The 18,637-nt window shown below is 33.3% G+C and overlaps 2 protein-coding genes across 2 annotated transcripts; one reads left to right on the top strand and one right to left on the bottom strand.

Annotated features, from left to right (window-relative positions):
- Nucleotides 1-24: 24 nt before the first annotated feature.
- LOC111416345 (RNA polymerase II subunit B1 CTD phosphatase Rpap2) lies at nucleotides 25-11,022 on the top strand. The gene is made up of 6 exons (XM_023048336.2): nucleotides 25-111; nucleotides 159-273; nucleotides 9,160-9,449; nucleotides 9,506-10,513; nucleotides 10,560-10,709; nucleotides 10,768-11,022. Exons 1-6 carry the CDS (start codon nucleotides 35-37, stop codon nucleotides 10,940-10,942), a joined length of 1,815 nt encoding a protein of 604 aa, XP_022904104.2. The 5' UTR covers nucleotides 25-34; the 3' UTR covers nucleotides 10,943-11,022.
- An 88-nt stretch (nucleotides 11,023-11,110) lies between these two features.
- On the bottom strand, nucleotides 11,111-15,727 carry LOC111416347 (aarF domain containing kinase 5). Its single transcript, XM_023048337.2, has 5 exons — nucleotides 14,500-15,727; nucleotides 14,283-14,448; nucleotides 13,886-14,225; nucleotides 13,674-13,835; nucleotides 11,111-11,290 (listed from the first exon to the last, which is right to left on the bottom strand). The coding sequence occupies exons 1-5, from the start codon at nucleotides 15,319-15,321 to the stop codon at nucleotides 11,188-11,190; spliced, it is 1,593 nt and encodes a 530-aa protein (XP_022904105.1). The 5' UTR covers nucleotides 15,322-15,727; the 3' UTR covers nucleotides 11,111-11,187.
- Nucleotides 15,728-18,637: the final 2,910 nt, after the last annotated feature.

Raw genomic sequence — 18,637 nt, 5'->3', positions numbered from 1 at the left:
CTAATCTTAATAATACAAGAATTGTGATAACATAATGGAGGATTCCATTGAGGATTACATACGCATATCGAAAAACGCCGAAGATAAGAAAGAAGCAACTGCGAAAATAAAGTTGGTTAAATACTTCTTGTTAATTTTTATTAAAATCGTTGTTTTAGCCAGCAACAACTTTTAGCTACAGCCCAGCGTAAAAAGGAGTGTGAAACGTACGCATTAAAAGTTGTTGAATTTTTAATTGAGGGGAAATTAAAATCAGAGATATTCTTACGTTGTGTAAGTCTCCTTTTAGGTTTACTTAGAAGTAAGAACCTTTGTTCTATGTCTAATGTTAGTTCTAGTTTTAAATGCTATTTAATGTTAGATTGTGGTATATTTTTATTGAAAGAAAAGTGTAATGTTAGTTCTAGTGACAGTGTTAGGTAGTGCTAGTTAGCTATTATTTTTATTGCACTATAATTAGAACTAACACTAGAGCTAAAGTCAAGTCAAATCCAAGATGAACTGAATATAAACACAATCATGCACTGTGCACATGCTGATCATGTGATAATACAAAAACATTGAACAGGGTCGTATTAAAAGCTAAATATATTGATCAATATTTAACAAACTATTTTGATTTTTAAATTTTCTTATAGTTTTTACAATATTTAAAAACATTATTATTTAAAAAATGTATATTGTTTAAAACTCATTATGATGAACTTGATTCTTCATCAACATCAGTATCATGATTATCTGCCATCATCAGCCTTGAACCTCAATTAAGTTGTTCAACTCCCACATTTTAACTTCGACTTTTTTGATTACATGCTGAACACCTTTTCTCCATTTTTCAGCAGTTATATTTTGCAAGGCTTCATTAGAAAGGTTTTTTAAATTTGTAAATTAAAACGTAATACGTTTTATTTTGACTCGCGGCCATTTCATCAACAATATACTTTTGGTATTTTGCTTTATGCGCTAACTATTGCCAAAAGTTGAAACTTAAGCAAAGAGTCATGAAATTGAATGTTTTTAGAGCGCAACTAGGTTTGAACATCCCCATTTTTCGAACCACTCTTTTGGTATTTTTTCAATTCGCCAAGAGTGGTATGGTACATTATCAAGGAGTATAACGGAGTTTGCATCTAAACGGAATAAAATATTTGCAAACCACTTTTCAAATGACTACCCATTCGTTTCGTCGTGATAATCGCCTGTTTTTTTATTCAAAGCACCTTTTAATCGTTTTTCATTACCAATATGGCAAACAATATGCTGTAAAAATCACATTTATACATACTTAAAAAAAAGGCTTGTCTGGACGAAGTCACGGTTTTGTCAACCCATACATAAGGGGTTGTGTGCCCTGCATTAAACCCTGTTTAATCAAGGTAGTATAGGTTTCTATTTTCTTGCTTATACGCTTTAATTTGAGTGAGGTAATCTCTTCACATCATAATTTCTTCCCTTTCCATCAAGCTATTCCGTCCTCGCTTTTGCCATTTAAAATTTAAACTTTTCAAAACATTGTAAAATGTGGTACGTTTAAAATTTGGCAACAAGTCTCATCATTAACTTCTTTTAAAAGTTTTTCAATTACTACTTCATTGTGGAAAAAGAATTCATGGAGTTCTTGGCATACTTATCAACTTCATCAAGTTTTTTGACCATAGTTGTGCGATTTTGGTTTGTTTTTGGTTCAGAAAAAACGGCTTACTCCAATCTTTTCCGCAACTTTGTGTACAGCGTGGGCAAATTTGGGCGTTATTACAGGCTATCTCAGAAACTGTAAGAAATACGAAAAAAGTAGGTGCCATGTCCCGGTCTCTTTTTCCGAGAATAATCCAACCCCGCAAAGACCAAACCTCTATCTTCTTTTGTTTTTAAGTTATAGCCAAAAAGTCAAATTTTAGCGATTTCAAAAAATGCTCGTATTTCGTTTATTTTTGAAATTAGAGAAATGGGGTTAATACATTGTTAAGACACTTCTTTGAGTAGAATACACTGCCGTTGACAAATTTTAAACATAGCTGATAGTTTTTGAGATATAACATAAAGTTGTATTTTTTTAAATACAAACTATAGTTGATTATGATGTTATTGAAAAGAGCATATCTTTAGCTTTTCAATGATGTATCGCACGCATGATGTATTTGCAGAAAATAAGCGTTATTTTTCAATTCTAAATATTAAAGATCAAAATTCAAATTCTTAATTATAGTAGGCGAGGAAAACGATAAATGCCACTTAGTTACTATAGCAACGTGAGTTTGCTTATCATTTCATTCATGAATTTTTCTAAAACTTATGTTTGGGGAAAACTGGGAAAATACTACCGAAGATTTCATTCATTGATACTGTTCTAACCTTACAACCAGTAAGTTTAGTAGAAGAAGATGACAGTCTGTGACTGTTTAGTTCCTGAAGTTGTTCATATTTAATTATTCATTAATTAATACAGTTCTTGTATTGTTAATAAACAAACCATTTTTTCTTGATGAACAAAGTCAGGGAGAAATTTAAATTAACTTTATTCTGTCATATTTGTGCAAAGGACCCGCCTACTGTAATCAAAATTTTGAACATTAGCGCTTACTGTTCTGGAATTTTCCGCAAATACACCATACATGTGATACATCATTGGAAAGCTAAAAATATGCACATCACAATCAAGTATAGTTTGTATTTAAAAAATACAACTTTGTGTTGTATCTCAAAAATTTTGACGTATGTTAAAAATTTTTCAACGGCAGTATATTCTACTTAAAAAAAAAAGTGTCTTAAGAACGTATCAACCCCATTCCTCTAATTTGAAAAATAAACGAAACATGAGCATTTTTTGAAATCACGAAAATTTGACTTTGTGGCTATAACTTAAAAACAAAAGAAAAGAGAGGTTTGGTGTTTGTAGAATTGGCTTAGTGTCGAAAAAAGAGACCAGGACATGGCACCTACTTTTTTCATATCTCTTATAGTTTTTGAGATAGCCTATAATAACACCCAAATTTGCCCACCCTGTACAATCTCATTTACGGTTATTTCCTGGTTTTCTTTTGTCTCATTTTTAAAAACATTTAAAATAAGTTGCTTCATTTCCACACTAAAGTTTTTTTTAGGATGTTTTTTGGTTGGACTTAAGCCTCAAAGTGATCAACTTCGTCTGTACTAGGCATCGTACTTAATTGAATCTTAACAACAATTAACCACAAAAACAATGACCACAACAATAACTAAATAATAAAACACTGCACTTTTCCACACTGCTAACAACTGCCGTGATGAGCAGAATGCGCCCCTGACGAAAATTTCGCTTCAAATTCCTCACGTACGAGTTACTAATCACGTACCCAGAATTGGTCAATAAGAAACGTATTCGGGTTTAGCCGTCTGAAAGACGTAGGGCTAAATCCGAATGTTTCTAGTTTTCGGTCTAGTGTTAGTTCTAGTTTTGCACTAAAACCAACCCAAGACCTAGAACTAAAATCATCGAGAGACGTGCGGCTAAACCCGAATGTTTCTAGTTCTAGGTCTTATGTTATTTCTAGTGATAGTGTAAGTGTAAAACTAGAACTAACACTAGAGCTAGAACTAGAAACATTCGGGTTTAGCCGCACGTCTCTCAATGATTTTAGTTCTAGGTCTTGGGTTGGTTTTAGTGCAAAACTAGAACTAACACTAGACCGAAAATTAGAATCATTCGGGTTTAGCCGTCTTGAGAGACGTGGGGGCTACATCCGAATGTTTCTAGTTTTCGGTCTAGTGTTAGTTCTAGTTTTACACTTACTATCACTAAAACTAGCACAAGACCTAGAACTAGAATCATTCGGGTTTAGCCGTCTTGAGAGACGTGGGGCTAAACCCGAATATTTCTAGTTCTAGGTCTAGTGATAGTTCTAGTTTTACACTTACACTATCACTAAAACTAGCACAAGACCTAGAACTAGAATCATTCGGGTTTAGCCGTCTTAAGAGACATGCGGCTAAACCCTTATGTTTCTAGTTCTAGGTCTAGTGATAGTTCTAGTTTTACACTTACACTATCACTAAAACTAGCACAAGACCTAGAACTAGAATCATTCGGGTTTAGCTGTCTTGAGAGACATGCGGTTAAATCCTTATGTTTCTAGTTCTAGGTCTAGTGATAGTTCTAGTTTTATAGTTACACTATTACTAAAGCTAACACAAGACCTAGAACTAGAATCATTCGGGTTTAGCCGTATTGAGAGACGTGGGGCTAAACCCGAATATTTCTAGTTCTAGGTCTAGTGATAGTTCTAGTTTTACACTTACACTATCACTAAAACTAGCACAAGACCTAGAACTAGAATCATTCGGGTTTAGCTGTCTTGAGAGACATGCGGCTAAACCTTTATGTTTCTAGTTCTAGGTCTAGTGATAGTTCTAGTTTTATAGTTACACTATTACTAAAGCTAACACAAGACCTAGAACTAGAATCATTCGGGTTTAGCCGTCTTGAGAGACGTGGGGCTAAACCCGAATATTTCTAGTTCTAGGTCTAGTGATAGTTCTAGTTTTACACTTACACTATCACTAAAACTAGCACAAGACCTAGAACTAGAATCATTCAGGTTTAGCCGTCTTAAGAGACATGCGGCTAAACCCTTATGTTTCTAGTTCTAGGTCTAGTGATAGTTCTAGTTTTACACTTACACTATCACTAAAACTAGCAGAAGACCTAGAACTAGAATCATTCGGGTTTAGCTGTCTTGAGAGACATGCGGCTAAACCCTTATGTTTCTAGGTCTAGTGATAGTTCTAGTTTTATAGTTACACTATCACTAAAACTAGCACAAGACCTAGAACTAGAATCATTCGGGTTTAGCTGTCTTGAGAGACATGCGGCTAAACCTTTATGTTTCTAGTTCTAGGTCTAGTGATAGTTCTAGTTTTATAGTTACACTATTACTAAAGCTAACACAAAACCTAGAACTAGAATCATTCGGGTTTAGCCGTCTTGAGAGACGTGGGGCTAAACCCGAATATTTCTAGTTCTAGGTCTAGTGATAGTTCTAGTTTTACACTTACACTATCACTAAAACTAGCACAAGACCTAGAACTAGAATCATTCAGGTTTAGCCGTCTTAAGAGACATGCGGCTAAACCCTTATGTTTCTAGTTCTAGGTCTAGTGATAGTTCTAGTTTTACACTTACACTATCACTAAAACTAGCACAAGACCTAGAACTAGAATCATTCAGGTTTAGCCGTCTTAAGAGACATGCGGCTAAACCCTTATGTTTCTAGTTCTAGGTCTAGTGATAGTTCTAGTTTTACACTTACACTATCACTAAAACTAGCACAAGACCTAGAACTAGAATCATTCGGGTTTAGCTGTCTTGAGAGACATGCGGCTAAACCCTTATGTTTCTAGTTCTAGGTCTAGTGATAGTTCTAGTTTTATAGTTACACTATTACTAAAGCTAACACAAGACCTAGAACTAGAATCATTCGGGTTTAGCCGTATTGAGAGACGTGGGGCTAAACTCGAATATTTCTAGTTCTAGGTCTAGTGATAGTTCTAGTTTTACACTTACACTATCACTAAAACTAGCACAAGACCTAGAACTAGAATCATTCGGGTTTAGCTGTCTTGAGAGACATGCGGCTAAACCTTTATGTTTCTAGTTCTAGGTCTAGTGATAGTTCTAGTTTTATAGTTACACTATTACTAAAGCTAACACAAGACCTAGAACTAGAATCATTCGGGTTTAGCCGTCTTGAAAGACGTGCGGCTAAACCCGAATGTTTCTAGTTCTAGATCTAGTGATAGTTCTACTTTTACACTTACACTATCACTAAAACTAGCACAAGACCTAGAACTAGAATCATTCGGGTTTAGCCGTCTTGAGAGACGTGGGGCTAAACCCGAATATTTCTAGTTCTAGGTCTAGTGATAGTTCTAGTTTTACACTTACACTATCACTAAAACTAGCACAAGACCTAGAACTAGAATCATTCGGGTTTAGCCGTCTTAAGAGACATGCGGCTAAACCCTTATGTTTCTAGTTCTAGGTCTAGTGATAGTTCTAGTTTTACACTTACACTATCACTAAAACTAGCACAAGACCTAGAACTAGAATCATTCGGGTTTAGCTGTCTTGAGAGACATGCGGTTAAACCCTTATGTTTCTAGTTCTAGGTCTAGTGATAGTTCTAGTTTTATAGTTACACTATTACTAAAGCTAACACAAGACCTAGAACTAGAATCATTCGGGTTTAGCCGTATTGAGAGACGTGGGGCTAAACCCGAATATTTCTAGTTCTAGGTCTAGTGATAGTTCTAGTTTTACACTTACACTATCACTAAAACTAGCACAAGACCTAGAACTAGAATCATTCGGGTTTAGCTGTCTTGAGAGACATGCGGCTAAACCTTTATGTTTCTAGTTCTAGGTCTAGTGATAGTTCTAGTTTTATAGTTACACTATTACTAAAGCTAACACAAGACCTAGAACTAGAATCATTCGGGTTTAGCCGTCTTGAGAGACGTGGGGCTAAACCCGAATATTTCTAGTTCTAGGTCTAGTGATAGTTCTAGTTTTACACTTACACTATCACTAAAACTAGCACAAGACCTAGAACTAGAATCATTCAGGTTTAGCCGTCTTAAGAGACATGCGGCTAAACCCTTATGTTTCTAGTTCTAGGTCTAGTGATAGTTCTAGTTTTACACTTACACTATCACTAAAACTAGCACAAGACCTAGAACTAGAATCATTCGGGTTTAGCTGTCTTGAGAGACATGCGGCTAAACCCTTATGTTTCTAGGTCTAGTGATAGTTCTAGTTTTATAGTTACACTATCACTAAAACTAGCACAAGACCTAGAACTAGAATCATTCGGGTTTAGCTGTCTTGAGAGACATGCGGCTAAACCTTTATGTTTCTAGTTCTAGGTCTAGTGATAGTTCTAGTTTTATAGTTACACTATTACTAAAGCTAACACAAGACCTAGAACTAGAATCATTCGGGTTTAGCCGTATTGAGAGACGTGGGGCTAAACTCGAATATTTCTAGTTCTAGGTCTAGTGATAGTTCTAGTTTTACACTTACACTATCACTAAAACTAGCACAAGACCTAGAACTAGAATCATTCGGGTTTAGCTGTCTTGAGAGACATGCGGCTAAACCTTTATGTTTCTAGTTCTAGGTCTAGTGATAGTTCTAGTTTTATAGTTACACTATTACTAAAGCTAACACAAGACCTAGAACTAGAATCATTCGGGTTTAGCCGTCTTGAAAGACGTGCGGCTAAACCCGAATGTTTCTAGTTCTAGATCTAGTGATAGTTCTACTTTTACACTTACACTATCACTAAAACTAGCACAAGACCTAGAACTAGAATCATTCGGGTTTAGCCGTCTTGAGAGACATCCGGCTAAACCCTTATGTTTCTAGTTCTAGGTCTAGTGACAGTTCTAGTTTTATACTTACACTATTACTAAAGGTAACACAAGACCTAGAACTAGAATCATTCGGGTTTAGCCGTCTTGAAAGACGTGGGGCTAAATCCGAATGTTTCTAGTTTTCGGTCTAGTGTTAGTTCCAGTTTTGCACTAGAACTAACACAAGACCTAGAACTAGAATCATTCGGGTTTAGCCGTCTTGAGAGACGTGCGACTAAACCCGAATGTTTCTAGTTCTAGATCTAGTGATAGTTCTAGTTTTACACTTACACTATCACTAAAACTAGCAAAAGACCTAGAAGTAGAATCATTTGGGTTTAGCCGTCTTGAGAGACATTCGGCTAAACCCTTATGTTTCTAGTTCTAGGTCTAGTGCTAGTTATAGTTTTATACTTACACTATTACTAAAACTAACACAAGACCTAGAACTAGAATCATTCGGGTTTAGCTGTCTTGAAAGACGTGGGGCTAAATCCGAATGTTTCTAGTTTTCGGTCTAGTGTTACTTCCAGTTTTGCACTAGAACTAACACAAGATCTAGAACTAGAATCATTCGAGTTTAGCCGTCTTGAGAGACGTGCGGCTAAACCCGAATGTTTCTAGTTCTAGATCTAGTGATAGTTCTAGTTTTACACTTACACTATCACTAAAACTAGCAAAAGACCTAGAAGTAGAATCATTTGGGTTTAGCCGTCTTGAGAGACATTCGGCTAAACCCTTATGTTTCTAGTTCTAGGTCTAGTGCTAGTTATAGTTTTATACTTACACTATTACTAAAACTAACACAAGACCTAGAACTAGAATCATTCGGGTTTAGCTGTCTTGAAAGACGTGGGGCTAAATCCGAATGTTTCTAGTTTTCGGTCTAGTGTTACTTCCAGTTTTGCACTAGAACTAACACAAGATCTAGAACTAGAATCATTCGAGTTTAGCCGTCTTGAGAGACGTGCGGCTAAACCCGAATGTTTCTAGTTCTAGGTCTAGTGATAGTTCTAGTTTTACACTTACACTATAACTAAAACTAGCACAAGACCTAGAACTAGAATCATTCGGGTTTAGCCGTCATCAAAGACGTGAGGCTAAACCCGAATGTTTCTAGGTCTAGTGATAGTTCTAGTTTAACACTATCACTAAAACTAACACAAGACCTAGAACTAGAATCATTCGGGTTTAGCCGTCTTAAGAGACGTGCGGCTAAACCCGAATGTTTCTAGGTCTAGTGATAGTTCTAGTTTTACACTTACACTATTACTAAAACTAACACAAGACCCAGAACTAGAATCATTCGGGTTTAGCCGTCTTGAAAGACGTGAGGCTAAATCCGAATGTTTCTAGTTTTCGGTCTAGTGTTAGTTCTAGTTTTGCACTAAAACTAACACAAGACCTAGAACTAGAATCATTCGGGTTTAGCCGTCTTGAAAGACGTGCGGCTAAACCCGAATGTTTCTAGTTTTAGGTCTAGTGTTAGTTTTAATTGTTGTTTAGCGTTAGATTGTGATATATTTTTTTTTATTGAAAGAAAAGTCAATAAAAATATATTCGTCGCGGTTTTTGCCTTGCGTCACAAAACGTGACGTCACATCAAAACTTTAATGTTATTTTTCAGTATGTTCTACACTTTTCCGCACTTTCTTTTTATTTTTAACGTGTTTTTTGGGTAATTTCACATTGATTTTTTAAGCCACATGATGATTCTTGAATTTTTCCAACGATTTTAATAAGGAAGTTTGTTTCTCTTTTATTTATTAGTTGAAGTACATTAATCCGGAATATTATCAGGACGTAGTTGAAGAAAGATCTTTGGCTAAACTTTGTGGGTATTCACTATGTGGGAAGAAAATCCCCGATATGCCTAAACAAAAATACATCATCTTATCCAAAGCGAATAAAGTATACGAAATTACCGATAGAAAGAATTATTGTAGCAATTATTGTTATAAAGCAAGTCTTCACGTCAAGAAGCAATTAGATTCAAGTCCTTTATGGTTAAGGAACCATAACGAAACTTCCATGTTAAATCTTTTACCGTCAAGCGAAACGTACGTTGTTTTTGTGTTAATCATTTATTTTGTATTAATTTTATGTAATTTTAAAGGGGTTCTCCTGGTGAATTTATCGATCAAGGTATTATCAAATCAACCACAGAAACGGAAACAACACAATTCACATCAATATCACAATTTGCTCAGTATTCATTGGAAGAAGTAGCTGATACAGAAAAAAAGAAAAAAATTACCAATAAAAAATTAAAGGTTCATAGACGATCCTTAAACGTTATTAATGAAAATGAAGAAAGCGAAGTTGAAATCGACGATGATTCATCTAGTGTTGAATCAACCGTTGAAGAAATAACAAAAAAAATTGATGAAATTAATATTAAAACGACCAAGATTGAAGAGAAAGTCGAAACGAATCAATCCACCAAGATAAATAAAGAGGATAAAGAGAAATTAAAAAGTATGAATCAAAAGGAGAAATTGGAGTATTTAAAAAAGAAATTAAAAATAAATAAAGATCCAAAAACTAAATTGGTGGAGCCTCAACCGTTAAGATTGAACAAAACGAAATTGGAAGCGATAAAAGAAGTAACGGAAAGCACCCAACAAGAAAATAAAAACGTTGTAGATGAAAATTTATTAAAATTAAAAAATTATATTTTCGAGTGGTTAACAATCGATACTTTCATTTTTGTTTATGGGGAAAAACGCGTTAAAGAGATTTTGAACGAAAAAAAATTATTGGATTGTTTCGATAAATTAAAAATAAGCGAATTAAACACGCAACAACAATTAAAATATATGGAAATTTGTCGGCGACTTCAAATGCAAGAAATAGCTGAAGAGAGATTTGATAAAGTGGTTATTGATGAAAATACCGATTTAAAACCGCTTCCTGATTATAAAAAATTAAAGGAGGAAAGCAACGAATTAGATTTGAAGGTTAAAGCTTTTTATGGCGGGAATCTCTATGAAAGGGAGGATAAAAATTTTCCTTCGCAATGTAATAAAGAAAATGAGGATAAACCTGCTATTTTACCATTGGTTGAGGTTCATTCCCAAAATGCTTTAAGACAAAGAGTTTTTTTTAATTCAATTAATAAAATGTTAGTAAAATCTTTAAATTTATTAAAATTAATGAGTTTTTTTTAGCTTAAAAAAACAAATTCAAGATTTTAAATTGGGCGGAAATGGCGTTTTATCCGATATTCACGATTTAGTTAGGACTTTTAAATTACAAGCTCATAATATCGTTTTTAAACCAACTCAATGGAACGTTATTTGTGTTATTTTATTAGATATGTACGATTTTTGCTTATTAATTTATTTTTATTAAGAATAAAAATTGTTTTGTTTGCAGATTAAGTATAAAAGATTCGAATTTAAGAAATAAACTTCAAGATGTGCGAAGAAAAGCTTACGTTCACCTTCTTACCAATAAAATTTCCGGATCTGAATTATTTTTTAAGGAAGTGATGAAAACGATAGAGGATGTTGATGGTTATGTGGAAAGTTACATCACTAATAACCAATAATAAGTTTTTTTTTAAGTTTCTTTTTTTATTTAATTTAATGTTATTATCTATATCTACATAATAAATACAAAAACAATATATATCTTTTTGTTTTAGAGTTTTATCAAAATTAAAGCACTAAGTTGTACCTTTATGAACAAATTTCGCTTAAAGCAAAACGATTCGATCGAAGATAGAATTGGCTTTATTAACAAATATATATAATAATAAGTAAATACCCACATGACGCGGTATCAGTGGTTATTTTATTGTATTTCATCTACAAAGGCCTTTAAGTCGTGTGTTAAACCTAAGCGGAAAAGTAGTTTTGTTAAACGTTTTATAAATGAGACCCAAAGTTTACCAGTGCTAAAAAAAAATAATAATATTGAAGTGGACAACATAAAACTACATTGTATATCAGCCATGTCAAACATGCAGCCCGAATCTATTTTGAATATAGCGAGATAAAGTGGCCTGCAAGCGTGAAAAAAGCAAAAGAATTAATCTGCTGTTCAAGCGAGCTGTCGGAGTTGATAACAAAACACTTAAAATCATTTGTTGAAGGTGAATTAATAAAATTGTAAGTCCTAGAAGCGTGAAGGCTTTTCAAAATATATCGTTGTCCAGAAATACTATCTCTGATAGAGTTATTAAGTTAGCTGCCAATGCAAGTGATTGGATAAAAACAAAATCAGACTCTTTCATTGCAAATTCTATTGCCTGTGCCGAAAGTACAGATGTGATACCAACGTTTATGAAGAATTACTAGAATTAGTATCATTGCATGATACAACAACTGGGAAGGATAAAATTTTGAAACTTCGTGACAGAATTAAAACGATATCAAAACACTCAGTAAAGGCCTTTGGAATCAATTTTAGCAAAATATGCAATCTCGGACGCATCGAATCTTGACGCAGTAAATTTGAATATTTATTTATCAGACCTGTAGCTACAGAACGACGAAAATCTGATAGAATATTGAGAAAAAATATATTGAGCAAAAATTAACATTTTCGCATAATCTAAGTGTCAAAAAAGATGCTAATTCAAAAATTCCTGGAAGCCGTGTTTATTGAAATTAAGAAATTAAACTTATTTTAAATTGAAGCTTAAAGCTTTCTGTTTAAATCGATATATAATAATCGTTGGGTTGGATTGGAAAAAAATGTTGAAACAAAACTTACATTTTCGTATAACCTAAAAGTGTCAAAAAAGATGCTAATTTAATAATTCCTGAAAGCCGTATTTATTGAAATTAAGGAATGAGACTTCTTTTAAATTAAATCTCAAAGCTTTCTGTTTAAAATGATGTATAATAATTGTTGGGTTGGATTGGAAAAATATTGAGAAAAAAGATGTTGAAACAAACCTTACATTTTCGTATAACCAAAAAGTGTCAAAAAAGATGCTAATTTAAAAATTCCTGGAAGCCGTAATTATTGAAATTAAGGAATGAGACTTGTTCTAAATTAAAGCTCAAAGCTTTCTCTTTACGATGATGTATAATAATTGTTGGGTTGGATTGGAAAAATATTGAGAAAAAAGATGTTGAAACAAACCTTACATTTTCGTATAACCTAAAAGTGTCAAAAAAGATGCTAATTTAAAAATTCCTGGAAGCCGTAATTATTGAAATTAAGGAATGAGACTTGTTCTAAATTAAAGCGCAAAGCTTTCTCTTTAAAATGATGTAAAATAATTGTTGGGTTGGATTGGAAAAATATTGAGAAAAAAAAAGTTGAAACAAAACTTACATTTTCGTATAACCTAAAAGTGTCAAAAAAGATGCTAATTTAAAAATTCTTGGAATCCGTAATTATTGAAATTAAGGAAGGAGACTTGTTCTAAATTAAAGCTCAAAGCTTTCTCTTTAAAATGATGTATAATAATTGTTGGGTTGGATTGGAAAAATATTGAGAAAAAAGATGTTGAAACAAGCCTTACATTTTCGTATAACCTAAAAGTGTCAAAAAAGATGCTAATTTAAAAATTCCTGGAAGCCGTAATTATTGAAATTAAAGAATGAGACTTATTTTAAATTAAAGCTCAATGCTTTCTTTTTAAAATGATCTGTAATAATCACACCTAATAACCATTTATCAAAAAGGTACCTTTTTGAACAACAAAATTCAAAAACGCTCACATCTGGACGAATAAGTTAAAATATACCTAAAAACCCTACAGTGCGGATAATAATATAAATGAGCCGAATAGATGACTACAGTTTAAAATGAGTGTTTAAAACTACCAGTACTTTAAAGTACCGTCGGGACACAAAGGGTTAATATTAGGTTTTGCGGCCCACGTTCATGATTTTGTCCACCAGTGACATTGAGTTTGACATGGCTGTACATTAACTTAGGGAATAAAACAAATATTGCTCATGAAGCGTTTACATTTTCTTCTTCATACATTATCAAATTTATTAAATGAATTATTTAACTTTAAGATCTAATTGATTTTAATAATAATATATGCATCTAATGAGCAATAATTGTTACAACACTCTCACCTTATTCCTTAAGTACACATACAGTGTGTTAATTAATTATCGTACCCGACGTCATCATTGCAAGTATGCAACCAATATCACAGTATTGGTATTGCAATACGCGATTTACGTATGATGCGTATTGCCCTGTGATATTGGTTGCGTACTTGCAATGATGACGTTGGGAACGATAATAATTAATTAACACACTACAATATAAATCTAATGTGTACAATTATTAAAAAGAATACTTACAATATTTTAAATTCCAGCCACATCTTTAAAGGCACAATAAAATATTTCGTCAAAACTCCAGTACGTCGAAAACTTGTTTTTGTCGCACATCGTGCCAAAATCGCGTACCGGTCTACAAGTTCTCCATGATCATGAACAATACTTCTTATTGTATTTAAATTTCTATATTAAAAAGAAGTTTAAATTTATCCTTGAATTTAAATATATTTTACCTGACAACCAATAATAAAGGTCTTGGCATATCTCTCAAAACTTTCATAATCTTATCAAACCGCAGCTGTGCCTTTTTCGTCATATAATCCATTTCAGCAGAACTCATTTTCATTCCCATCGAAAATCCCCTAAACGGTCTCTGCGTGAGGATTTCAGCAAGAGTTTCTGGATCCTCAACTTGTAATTCTGAAGCGTATTTTTTCATCTGCCCAATATTTCTGAAAACGATCGCCTTCCACATGTAACTTAAAGACGTTCGAGTTGATTCATCTAAATTTTCATACAATCCGTGATCCAACAAAACGATTTGCGGCTTTCCATTCACTTTTCTAATTAACACTTTCGTGTACTTGATAAATTTTAATGCTATTTATTGTGATTATAAAAAAGTCTTACCATTTCCAGGGTGGGGATCTGCATGGACAAATCCTACTTGGAAAATTTGATGACCAAATGCTTCTAGGAGTTTAGCATCAATGTCTTTTAATGAAATGTTTTGGCTTTTAAGGGAATCAATATCATTTATTTTGTAACCATGGACAAACTCAGTAACTAAAACTCTCTTAATGAGTTAAATTATTAATAAATAAATTGTACACAAAAATAAACTTACTTTTCTTGTTAAATCCCAATGTACTTTTGGTACATAAATGTAATTAAATGTCTCTAAGTCTTTAGCACATCGTTCCGCGTTTTTACCTTCATTAATAAAGTCTAATTCATACCTAAGACTTTCTCTTAAATCATCAAGGACCCAACCAAAATTAAATGTGGGATGCATAAACCCAATTATCTTTAATAAAAAGTCTATTGTAGCTATGTCAGAAACAAATCTCTTTTGTAAATCATTATATTGAACTTTTATAGCTACTTCTTTCCCATCTACCGTTATACCATAAAAAACCTGCGCCAAACTAGCAGCTGCGATAGGCACCATATCTACTTTCATGAACAATTCTTGTGGTTCTTTCCCAAAATCTTCAACAAATAACTCAATCATTTCGTCAGCTCCCCTCTCTAAACATCGGTCTTGAAGTTGAGTTAAAATACTGATGTATTCTTCAGGTAAGATGTGGCTTAAAGACACTAAACCTTGTCCTAATTTAATGTAAGTTCCTCCGTTTACAAGACAAGCATCTAAAATCCTTTTGGCAGCCCTCGAATGAATACGACTCATCATTGGTTTGTAATTGGGAGATTCCTCGTTTAACCCCACCATGGATATATAATAATCAAAGGATATTTCCATTCCCGTTATTAGCGATCTTAAAAATCTCACTCCGGCCCCTATATAAGTGACATAAGGATCTTCTTTTACCGTATGAAAAGTTAAAAGTCCGCCCAAAATTAATCCACCGTTTCTTATAAACACGTTTTTTTTATGAAAAATATTAAATAAATTTGTTTTTATAAAATTTTTTTTTAATATATTCATTTTTGTAATTTTGTATAGGTTATGTCATCGATAAATCATGAAGGTTATGTATCTTGGATAACATAACCTTAATTTTTATTTATTTTGGACATTTCGGTTTCGCTTGTCAGCTGATTAAAAGTTAAAATGAGTGTTGAGATAAAAATGATTAATCCAAGTAAAAATATTTGGAAAGTTTTTGAAAAAAATGGTTCATCCAGGTGATTTGAACGTTTTGAATAGGGTTAGTGCGCAGGGACGATGGATTCACCAGGAAAATAGGGTTGAAAATATGAGAGGAGCTCAGTGTTCAGTGTGTCGAAGACCGGGCAACAAGTATCGCGTGTTTTGGACATCTGGAAAGTGTGTTGGTCTGGGTCTAAGAATTCCAGACTTTCCCATAAGAAAAACAGGTAAGAAAAAAAAATTTAATTTATTTAGTTTCAAATAAGCGATGAAATGAATTTAGATTAATTGAGGCATCAGCTGATTGCCAAACTTTTTTTTATTCCGGTAATATAGTTAGTATTCCAATAAGGAATTGGGTGATTTTTTTCGGTTAAATAAATAATTTGATTTATACTCATCAAACGTGCATAAAATTAATAGTTAAAATTACTTTTTAGACACATTTTTCTTTGTTCTCAACTATGATTTGGATCGATGACGGTTTGAACGAAGAAGGAAGATTGTTTAGAGCGAAACGGGACGAATACAAGTTTCTTTATTCTCAGCTGAGAGCCAGCAGGCAGTCTTTGGCCTCAAATAAAAGAAAAAAAATCTTTGGATGGTTCGATTTCTAAATTCATCCTTTGAAATTTCTTGGAGTTGTTTGAAAAAGTTTTAAATTACTTGAATTTTTTTTTTTCGTTCATAAATCATGATTTTTATTTTGATTTTTTCACAGAAAAACAACATTTTTCTAATTTTTATTTGAGTTGTGAGCCAAAACGTATTTATTTCGTTGAAAGGATCGTGTTTGAAATCTTTGGCGTCGCTTTTTGTAAATAAAAATGTGTGCGTCAAAGACAGTTCTCCACAAAAATGGGTAGCCGAATTTTTTTTATAGCCTTTATCATGTTTATGAGTCTCCTGAGCTAACAAATTTGGGGTAAGGAATCTATATCCAAACTTTGGACCATCATGGACAAGCTAGTATCATCTTATTTAATTACAGCTTTTATACACCTCAATTTCCGGTATTGTAAGCAGATTCTTCGTCTTAAGTCCCGCTGTCGAATATGTTGGCCAACCTGTAACTGGCATACATTATCGAACTTCACATCCATCTTGTTGGTGCAATCTCTAATTGTCTCTAGCTTTATTCGATGGTGTTTTTTGTTTAATTAAAAAGAATAAAAGGAAATCTGCGCGAGTTTGGGCCAAGAAGTGACTGTTTGAACGAAATACTTTCAGCCACATGTGCTTATTGTGTCAACTAGCTTCAATTATAGACACTATATACCAATGAGTGAGCATGAGTGTTTTGAAGATCTTTTTTTCTTTAATATCCCACAACGAACGCTATTCTTGTTAATGGAAAAATCGGAATTCCGAGTATGATACAGAAAAACTTTTAGAACAAAAGTTGTAGCAAATTTTACCCTTAACACATTACTCCCTATCACTTTTGTTCTCAAATGCTACAATGTGGAGAAAAACTCGAAAATATGAAAATTAGAAGAATTCACAGTTTCACAAATTGTTAATGGGTAAAAGCGGTATTCCGAGCATGATACAGAAAAACTTTTAGAACAAAAGTTGAAGTAAATTTTACCCTTAACACATTGCTCCATATCGCATTTGCTCTCAAATCCATCACTGTCAAGAAAAATTCAAAAATATGAAAATTAGAAGAAGTCGCAGTTTCACAAGTTGTTAATAGAATAAATTGGCTATTCCGAGCATGATACAGAAAAACTTTTAGAACAAAAGTTGTAGTAAATTTTACCCTTAACACATTGCTCTATATCACTTTTGCTCTCAAATGCTACAATATCAAGAAAAGCTCAAAAATATGAAAATTAGAAGAATTCGCAGTTTCACAAGTTGTTAATGGAAAAAATCGGTATTCCGAACATGATACAGAAAGACTTTTAGAACAAAAGTTGTAGCAAATTTTAGCCTTAACACATTGTTCAATATCACTTTTGCTCTCAAATGCTACAATGTCAAGAAAAGCTCGAAAACATGAAAATTAGAAGAATTCGCAGTATCACAAGTTTTTAATGGAAAAAATCGGTATTCCGAACATGATACAGAAAAACTTTTAGAATAAAAGTTGTAGCAAATTTTACCCTTAACACATTAGTCTCTATCACTTTTGCTCTCAAATGAATCAATGTCGAGAAAAATCGAGAGAAAAATATGAAAATTATAAGAATTCGCAGTTTCACAAGTTGTTAATGGAAAAAATCGGTATTCCGAACATGATACAGAAAAGCTTTTAGAACAAAAGTTGTGGCAAATTTTACCCTTAACACATTAGTCTCTATCACTTTTGCTCTCAAATGAATCAATGGCGAGAAAAATATGAAAATTACAAGAATTCGCAGTTTCACAAGTTGTTAGATTTTATATTATATTGGTTAATTTATATTAGATTTGATAGGTTTATATTATATTAGTTCATTTATATTGGATTTATTTGTATCGCCTCATTTGTTTAGTCTAGATTTGAAGTGTCTCGAGTCGCAATATTAGAGTCTTTTATCGCATTATTTATTGGGTGGAGTTAAGTGTGGGAATGCGTTGGGGTATTTCGGTGTTTAGGTAAGGGTTTTTAGTTATGACCTAAAATAAAGAAGGAGTCTGCGAGCTCAACTCGTATCAGTTATTCAGTCTTCGATTTAACACCCACCGAAACAGTACCCCTTCAATTTACGCGGAGCAAGGCTCCCTATATAACTCTCGCCACAACTAATCGCAATTTATATGTATAGTTTAAGTGAAATTAATAATAAAGTTTATGGAAACGTAAAACCAAGATTTTGTTGTTAACCAGCGCCCACCAGATAAAAATAAATAATCATAAATGGTCCTTCGAGCCGGATAGGGAAAATATAAGAAGATTTAAGTGTCTTCGGTTCCTTGATGCGGCGTGTAAAATTAAATTAAATTCGACAACGTTGGCCCGCCAGTTACGCAGCTTTTTGGAGAACATTCGCCAGGAGTGTTCGAAGACCGAATTTCTACTTCATGCAACTCTCAACAAATTCGAGATAGAAGAAATTCGTCCATCACGTACTGGAAGCGACCAACGCCATTGAAACAAGTACCGTAAGTCCCTTTGCTTTCTCCTTTATCGTTCTCAATCTGAAACTTGTCAATCGCGATC

The sequence above is a fragment of the Onthophagus taurus genome, chromosome 1, assembly GCF_036711975.1.
Source record: "Onthophagus taurus isolate NC chromosome 1, IU_Otau_3.0, whole genome shotgun sequence".
NCBI classification, from domain to species: Eukaryota; Metazoa; Arthropoda; class Insecta; order Coleoptera; family Scarabaeidae; genus Onthophagus; species Onthophagus taurus.
This window is presented reverse-complemented; position numbering and strand designations above follow the sequence as displayed.

What these genes read in the sequence shown, in the direction of transcription:
- LOC111416345 (XM_023048336.2), top strand. Translation starts at nt 35, where the DNA reads ATGGAGGATTCCATTGAGGATTACATACGCATATCGAAAAACGCCGAA. An exon ending in CTTTTACCGTCAAGCGAAAC is followed by an intron (nt 9,450 to 9,505) that starts GTACGTTGTTTT and finishes GTAATTTTAAAG; the next exon opens with GGGTTCTCCTGGTGAATTTA. An exon ending in TTTAATTCAATTAATAAAAT is followed by an intron (nt 10,514 to 10,559) that starts GTTAGTAAAATC and finishes AGTTTTTTTTAG; the next exon opens with CTTAAAAAAACAAATTCAAG.
- LOC111416347 (XM_023048337.2), bottom strand. Translation starts at nt 15,321, where the DNA reads ATGAATATATTAAAAAAAAATTTTATAAAAACAAATTTATTTAATATT. An exon ending in ATTGGGATTTAACAAGAAAA is followed by an intron (nt 14,449 to 14,499) that starts GTAAGTTTATTT and finishes TAACTCATTAAG; the next exon opens with AGAGTTTTAGTTACTGAGTT. An exon ending in CCTTTATTATTGGTTGTCAG is followed by an intron (nt 13,836 to 13,885) that starts GTAAAATATATT and finishes TTTTTAATATAG; the next exon opens with AAATTTAAATACAATAAGAA.